The sequence below is a fragment of the Myotis yumanensis genome, unplaced genomic scaffold (assembly GCF_028538775.1).
Source record: "Myotis yumanensis isolate MYYU_CA2020_CCGP unplaced genomic scaffold, mMyoYum1.0.hap1 SCAF_6, whole genome shotgun sequence".
Taxonomy (NCBI): domain Eukaryota; kingdom Metazoa; phylum Chordata; class Mammalia; order Chiroptera; family Vespertilionidae; genus Myotis; species Myotis yumanensis.
The window spans coordinates 80,835,279-80,843,764 of record NW_027223757.1 but is presented as its reverse complement, the minus strand read 5'-3'; the positions used below and the strand labels follow the sequence as shown (position 1 = coordinate 80,843,764).

The 8,486-nt window shown below is 45.0% G+C and overlaps 1 protein-coding gene across 1 annotated transcript; it reads left to right on the top strand.

Annotated features, from left to right (window-relative positions):
- The first annotated feature begins 5,668 nt into the window (after positions 1-5,668).
- On the top strand, positions 5,669-5,989 carry LOC139012913 (large ribosomal subunit protein uL15-like). Its single transcript, XM_070419115.1, has one exon. The coding sequence runs from the start codon at positions 5,669-5,671 to the stop codon at positions 5,987-5,989; it is 321 nt and encodes a 106-aa protein (XP_070275216.1).
- The last annotated feature ends 2,497 nt before the right edge of the window (positions 5,990-8,486 follow it).

Here is an 8,486-nt window from a genome sequence, read left to right as displayed (position 1 = left end):
GATCACATGTGCCTCCATATGTCCCAGCTTTGCCCCACATCTTCTTTCCTTTTTCCTTTTTTTTAAAAATTTAACTACTTGTTTGCTGGTTCTTTGGCCTTTCTCCTTCTCTCCTGAACACAGCCTTTTCTAGAATCTCCCTACCCTACTGTTCCAGGAAGGGCACCTCCCTTTTCTGCCGTGACTATGGATGTTTGGTATATGTCCCATACATGGAGTTGTCTTGTGCCAAGAGCCTGACATCCTGGGCTGAGAAAGCCCTGTCCCGGGACTCTCCTTTTTCCTGTATTGGCCCCTCTGACCCTTGTGTCAAGAGGGACCCTCTTCTTACAATCCAATTGCCCACAGCTGTTGCCTGAGTTCTCTGTTAATGCTGAGGTCACGGTGACTGGTACCATGGATATGTCTCTCGCCCAATGGAGTGAGCTGGGTTCTCTCTGGAGAAGAAACCTGGGTTCCCCAAGATATGTGATCAATGCCGGGACCCCGCCAGCAGACGAGGGGATCCAAAGGCAGTTGCTGGGCATGGAGGCCAGAGGGACATAGACTACCAAGGAGACAGAACTGAACCTCACATTACCCTGCTTGGCCCCGGAGCTTGGCTGGTTAGTCAAAGACGGGTAAGATTCCTCAGGGAGGAACAACCTAAGACAGGCACAGTCACAGAGGGGCCAGTAGGAGAGAACTTGGGGTTCAACAGAGGTGGGTCACAGATCCTCACCCCCCCAATGGTGCAGGGGCTTGAACACTCGCCCCTTCTGAGGAAGGTCTCCTTCCCCCATGGCTGCTTCTCGCTTCCCATGTCCAGCCCAGATAGGGACCCAGATAACGAATAGAGACTTGGCCCAGCTCAGATCGGGAACAGAAAGAGACTTGGTCCAGCTGAGATCAGTACCTAGATAAGAGACCTGGCTGACAGCAGCTTCCCTTTCACTGCAACAGGACTTGTTTCTCATTTCTACCTTGGACCACAGGGAAAGGGGCAGCTGAAAGAAAGGGCTGGAGCAGGATGCTGCCTTCTTCCCTTTCTTCTTCCTCTTTTTTCTGAACGCTTCCATGCCTTGTAGTTCTTCTGCTTTCTTTTCTTTTTCTCTCTACTACCCTCCATCCTCCATAACAGCTGACCCAGAGAACACAGCTTGCTCCTCCTTGGACGCCGATGCCACCATCAAGCACGGCCCTGATGGACCCTTTGATGCAGCCCTTCAACTCGCTGACACGTCGGGAAGCCCGTCGCCAGTGATGCCACCCGCTAGCCAGACCAACAAGGACAACCAAACCAACAACTTGAGGACAGCTGAAATCTCTTGACTGAAGAGGCCGGCAACCTCCTAAGGAACGGGGCTCCTTGTGCGCTTCATCCACTATGTTTATAGCTATGCTTATTGTCATTGCTTGCCAGTCTTCTTCCAAGTCTTAAACAACCCAATCTGAGAGGTGGCCACTGATTTGCATGCGCTATCATTTAAAAAATAAAAAAGGGGGAATTTGCCGGGAGCCAGTCCATCCTTGCTGCTAGACACAGTCGCTGCAGGAAAGAAACATCTGCACAGCATATGTTTCAAGGGACCTGGCATATATAGCATATTGTTCTTAATATGTTTGCTCTCTTTAGCGCCATGTGTTTTAACCAAGGTCACCTCTCCGAGAAAGGTTGTTTCCCCAGGTGGGGATTTTTCCCTGAGGTTAGGGAGGGGATACAACCCCTTAATTAAGTGCCAGGCGGGTAGTTAAGCTACATAATCTTTACTCCCTGGAATGGAGATAAGAACCGCCCTAACCTTTGTAATAGAAATTGACAGGATTAAAATCGGCTGGTATAAATATGGATGTAACAAGACAATAAACATCAGAACCTCATCAGTTCCTAACCAGAGCTCCGACCAGAACTTTGGCTGGAAATCCTGGCTATAGGTCCTGACTAGGCTGCTGATCAACTGAAGGCTGTCTTCGTGTCATTCCTTCTTCGCCGACTCCGTCCACACCTTTGGGGACCCCTGGACCTGCTGGGATTGGACCCCAGCAAATAAGGACTAATGAAAGTCATATGTATAAACAATTTGGCATAATACTTAGAGCATAGTAAGCCCTCTATAAATAGTTGCTCTTGTTATAACTGTTTCTGTATGCCAACCATATTTTTTGTTTTGGTGATCATTCCTACTTTTGCTATTTTTGAGAATGAAAAGTTAAAATTTGGTTAAAATCAAAGCAAGATCTCTGGTATTTAGTCTGGTATTTATAGGCATTGGCCTAACATGCCTCTTAGATACACTTGCCCTTCAGTTACATTTGTTGATATTCTTCTAAGTCAATCTATTACTTTATTTTTCCTACTTTGGCTGTTAAATTACATTTTATAAATGTAATTTTTGCTACCGTTCATCCAGCACAATGAGATGGTGAATTAATAGTGGTAGATCTGCTAACTTTAGTTTTTACAGAAACTCATTCTATAAAAACTGATTTTAGTCCTAGAAAGTTTGAAAGCACAGTTCCTTCCTGAACCTGTATCAGCTGTGAGATCTCTACCTTGATTATGAGCATCGCATCCCTGATCATTATCTCTGCTAATCCTCAGGATCTCTTCTCATGCACAGTCCGGTTTCTCACCACATCCAGGCAATATTTCTGTTCTGTGTTCCTGCCTTTCCATTCCTTTTCCAAAACCTATCAAATTATATTTCCTCAAGAGAGGTGTTGTTCCCACAGGCCAGACAAATGCTCAAGCACTATGGAAGGGACATTCATCATGCCTGGGGCCACCCCACATGTTTAAACACCCTTTTGATGTTTCAGGAATTTCCCATAGCTCTTAGCCTGTTTAGCGAGGGTTCATGGATTTGGCCAGGAGCAAAACCTGGTTGTGTGGGGCTTGACGCTAATACAATTATGGGCCTCTTTAAGAAAAAAAGCAACAAAATTATAAATTTAAAATTAGGTTACAAATTAAGTACTTATTTAGAAAAAAATAAAACAACTTATAAATTTTCAAAAGCTGACCAGTATTACAACCATCACAAACCTGGGGGGGGGGGGGGGCGGGGGAGGGGGAGTAATGTTAAGCATGGCTGGCTTGGATCAGTAATTGAGCATTGAACCTATGAACCAAGAGGTCACTGGTTCGATTCCTGGTCAGGGCACATGCCAGGGTTGTGGCCTCGATCCCCAATGGGGGGTGTGTAGGAGTCAGTCAATCAATGATTCTCTCCTCATTGATGCTTCAATCTCTCCTTCTCCCTTCCTCTGAAAATCAATAAAAAAATATATTTTTAAGGTAATGTTAAAAGTAATTGCCTAATACACCTCTTTAATATTTTCCTTTGTTATTTTAGCTGTGTACTCTCTGTGTCTTCACATACAATGATTGTGTAATATTTTTTAAAATTCTTTATTATTTAAAGTATTATATATGTCTCCTTTTCCCTGCATTGACCTCTCCTCGGCCACTCCCACTCCCAGCACAGTAATATTTTTTATAAAAAAAAATAAATATATGCTTTCTTCTTTACTTTAATAAGGTTGGTCTTTTTTTATATTATTGACTAGAGGCCCAGTGCACAAAAATTTGTGCACTCAGCAGGGGTCCCTCAGCCCGGCCTGCGCTCATTTGCAGTCCAGGACCCCTTGGGGGATGTCCACCTGTCGACTTAGGCCCACTCCCCAGGGATCAGGCCTAAGCTTGCAGTCAGACATTCTTCTGGCAGCCAGGAAGCCCTCAGGGGATGTCCGACTAAAGGCTTAGGCCCCCAAGGGAGCTGTGATGAGGAAGCTGGGGGACAGAGGAGCCACGCTGTCCCACCCTGCCGCCCTGGGTTGGGTCACACACGGGACGCCCGGGCGGGCGGGCCAATCGCTGCTGCCCCGCCTGGCTGCCCCGGGTCAGGTCGCAAACGGGACTCCCAGATGGCGGCCGGGTGGGCTGGCCAATCGCCGCTGCCCTGCCCATCTGCCCTGGGTCGGGTCACACACGGGACGCCCGCTGCTCTGGGTCGCAGATAGCAGGCCTGGATGGCAGCAGGGCAGGCTGGATGGCGCTGACCCGCCCTGCCTGCAGTATGCAAATTAGCCGCCATCTTTGTTGGCAGTTAATTTGCATATCGTGCTGATTAGCCAATGGGAGGTGTAGCGAAGGTATGGTCAATTACCATGTTTGTCTATTATTAGATAGGATAGTTTAGTAAAGTTTCTTTAAACTTCACAGCTTATGGTTGATAATATGTAAATTTAGTAAGTGGGACAAGGAAGGCAGATTTGTAGTTATGGTATCTTTTGTAAATTTTCCCAAACTTATGACATTTCTAGGACTCTTCCAGGGCTGGGGGAGGGGGTATGCAATTGAGGGGTCCTGAAGCTCACCCTTCATTAGCTCTATGGCACCTCCATCTCTGCGTGCACTTAGCCTTCACCAATCATTCGTAATCATAAAGATTCCACACCAGAGAGGAACAACTGGGGAAGCAGGAGCCCTTACAATCTTCCATTAAAAGAATTTTTTAACCCTGGCCGGTGTGCTCAGTGGTTAGAGCATTGACCCATGTGCTGAAGGGTTTCATATTTAATTCCCAGTCAAAAGCACATTCCTCAATTGCAGGTTCAGTCCCGGCTCTGGTTGAGGCCTGTGCAAGAGGCAACCAATGAATGTGTCTCTCTCTCACATCTATGTTTCTTTCTTTCTCTCTCTCTCTCCTGCACCTCCCTCCCCCACCCAGCCCTCATTTCCACTCTCTATAAAAAGCAATGAAAAAGAAAATATCCTCTGGTGAGGGTTTAAAAAATAATTTTTAAAGAGTTTTTATTGATTTTTTTTTTCTTGAGAGAAAGGGAGAAGGAACGAGAGGGAGAGAGAAACAACGTGAGAGCCAAACCAGGGACCGAACCTGCAACCTGGGCATGTGCTCCAACCAGGAATCCAATCAGCAACCCCTCTGTGCACAGGACGAGACCCAACCGACTGAGCCACACAGACCAGGGCCTTGCAAACTTCCATTTCACAAGGATGACCACAGGGGCTCACTCTTCCACAACCTCCTTGGTGACATTTTCTGTCCCTGGAGTCACTGGCAGGGACTGTGGTGCTGTGCTGAGCCCCAGTACTGCTGCTCTCCCTGCTCCGCAGCCCTCACAACATGACGTGGGCGTGATCCTGGCTACAGAGCCTCTCGCCTGACTCCCCAGCCCTCTCGGAGATTCCAGGAGATGCCAGACATCCTTTATTAAATTAACATTTTGTTTCCCTGCCAAAACTAGCTAGAGTAGTTTCTGTTTGCAAGGGTGAATCCTCCCTGATACATGTGGGAGTGGCTCTCAGACTCAGGGCTAAGGTCTGGGCTGAGGCATCGGGAGATGATGGAATAACCCGAGGATGGAAACGTGAATTAGAGCGGAGTACAGTGTAGAAAACTAGGGTCCAAATACCAGAGAAGTAAGGATGAAGGCCAAATGCTTGGGGCCCGGAGTTGAAGGTAAAAGTCAGGAAGCCCAGAATCTTAATTGCTGAGAAGAGGTGAGGCAATGGAGATTGGAGGGGAAAGCAAAGAGGTCTTGCATCTGGGCCACCGACATGCCATCCAGACTGAGGAAGACCCGGAAACTTCAGGGCCACGTGAGCCACAGCCATGGCCTCATCGCAAGCACTGGGGTGGGGGGCTGGTAACATCATCCCAGGATGAACATCGACAAATATCACCCAGGCTACTGTGGGAAAGCTGGTGGGAGGCATTACCACGTAAAGAGGAAACAGAACTTCTGCCCAACTGTCAACCCTGATAAACTGTGCACCCTGGTCAGTGAGCAGACACGGGGAAATGCTGCCAAAAGCAAGACTGGAGCTGTTCCTTTCATGGATGCGGTGCGATTGTGCTACTACAAAGTTCTGGGCAAGGGAAAGCTCCCAAGGCAGCCTGTCATTGTGAAGGCCAAGTTCTTCGGCAGAAGAGCAGAGGAGAAGATTAAGGATGTTGGTGGGGCCTGTGTGCTGAGAGTTTGAAGCCACATGGAGGGGGAAGTTCATTAAAATGCCCACAAGTGAAAAAAAAAAAAAAAGGCAAAGAAGGGTAGGTCAAGATTCCATTTGATGGGCTGGAAGAGAGACGCGCCTTGAGAGACAAAAGTGGGAGGGAAAGCTTGGCATCCTCCAGAAAAAGAGAGAGAGCAGGTGTGGGGTCCCTGTCTTAAGGGCTTTTATCTGGAAGTTTTGGGGGGAGGATTTCAATAGAATATTCATCGGCCTCCCAGGTGTGCCACCTCAAGGTCGTGGTCTCCACTGATTGGTTAGCACCAGAATAGGGGGATCATTCGTCAATGCAGCTGGTCTGTCAGCCATGGCATAGCTCTGTCTGATTTTGCTGCTTCTCTGGGTCTAGAGCTGAAACACAGGGGTTAATGCTTAAGGGAGTGGTCATGCAAGGGCTTGTCCTTTTGCCTGTTGCTAGGCAACCTGAGCTCTCTGCCCTGGTAACCCTCTGCACCTGTCTTATCCTTCCTACTCTGCTCACGCCTATCTGACTATCTACTACAATAGGATATCTCAAGTGTGACCTGACCAGTTCATAGAACACTGAGAATATTCCTTGGCATGATCTGGAACCTATACTTCTATTTTTACAGTACAGGATAGCCATATCAGACTTTGACTAATTTTAAGCTTGTGATTAACTAAAATCTTCAGAGTTTTTAAAGAACAACCTACCTTCAGGTCACAGGTCCATTTCATTCTCAAAGCTAAACGCAAATACTTACACTTACCTCTGTTATCTTTCAACTAATTTATTGAAGCCCAGAATTTTACTTTCCCAAAACAACTTTCAGCCTTGGTTTTAATAATTTGTAAAAAGGCACGGCAGCCGGGCGGGGCGGGGGGGGGGGGGGGGGGGGGGGCGAGGAGGGAGGATAATGGGAGTGACCCTATGCAATAACTTCAGAACATTCTCCTTAATCTTATTTAATTGCAAATAAATACCTCCCACAGTGGTCTGTAATGCAGGCCAACATTTGTGAGTATGAGGAAAAAAATTAACTTCTGCTAATCATAGCCATGGAAGTAATTAAACTTCAACAAAGTAATTGAATAATAAAAATATATTTTTTAGAGGTCAACTTAAGGAAAATAAAAAAGATGACATTCCTTTAATTTTTCAAATAGAAGAAATTCTCCTGTGTTTTAAGTAAACACTGTATTCTTCCAACAGCACTGCCCCCAGACTTGATTATCAATAATATTCTTGCTCTATTGCACAAATTTAAGAAATTTAAAATTTCTGAATCTGTGCAGATAAAATTATATTTTTATTTGAGAACATGTAAAATAAAACAATATAAATTTAAAACCTTTAACTGAGGTTCTTCTGGAAAACTGCTCCATAGAGAAGCCATCAGTAATGTTTTTATTATTGGAAACTTATAGGAAATGTTCTCGGGCGGCTTCCAATTTCCCTTATCAATGTAAATCCTGCATACACCAAATGTATGTTTAGCGGGAAAGGTATTAAAAATAAAGAGAAACGTCTTCAACACAATTTCTATAAAGTAAAATAACTTTAGCAGAGTGAAGAAGAAAAATTCTGATAAAATTTGTTTTTACATCTCTGCCACATTTTACAAGGAAATGAGATTAAAGTCTAAACCAACAAGAATATTATAAGAAGCTTGTGGGATTCATGGAGTCTAGGGCCAATATTTTTTTTAACATTAAGGACTATCTGGGACATTGAATTTATACTTAAAATATTTTTTTTTAAAATTCTAACCCAAGGTCCAAACAAAAATAACCCATAAAATCAGTCTTGGGATTTCAGTGCCAATAAAGTTAGAAGATAGGGAAGGTGGGACTGGGCATTGTAATGGGACCCATTTGAGCCAAGGAGAGAGGGTTTTCGGTAACCTCTAGGGGAAGAATAGTTCTCGTTTAAAGAGAGCAGCAGAAGAGATACTCTTTTTTCTTCCGGACAATGTTGGAAAACAGGGGATGTGAAGCTTGTACATTCTGCATCCATTCTGTCATCAAGAGGGATGCTACCTTGAGAATGAGCCAGTACTCAGAGATGAGCATAGCCAGGAGGGTTGTGAAAACAGGGGCTGTAGTTACTTAATTAAACCAACCTCAGAGCCTGCTCAACCTCTGGACTTCAGTTATGTGAGCCAATAAATCTGAGCTATGTTACCCACCCCTTCATTTTACAGAGAAAGACTGCATCCTCTTCGAATTTAAGTGACTTGTCTGATGAAGCAGAACATAGATTAGAAAACCTGGGGAGGGGAGGAGGAGAAGAGGAGTGGGCTGGAGGGAGTCGATGGGGGGAAAAGGGAGACATATGTAATATTTTCAACAATAAAGAATTTTTTAAAAAAAGAGAACATAGATTAAATAACTAAAAACAATTTTCTTTCCTTACCACAGCCAGATTAAATATTGAGGGTGCATACGTAATTGATAGGCACATTAAGAAGTGTACAAATAAAGTATTTCATGATCAGGATGAAGAAAA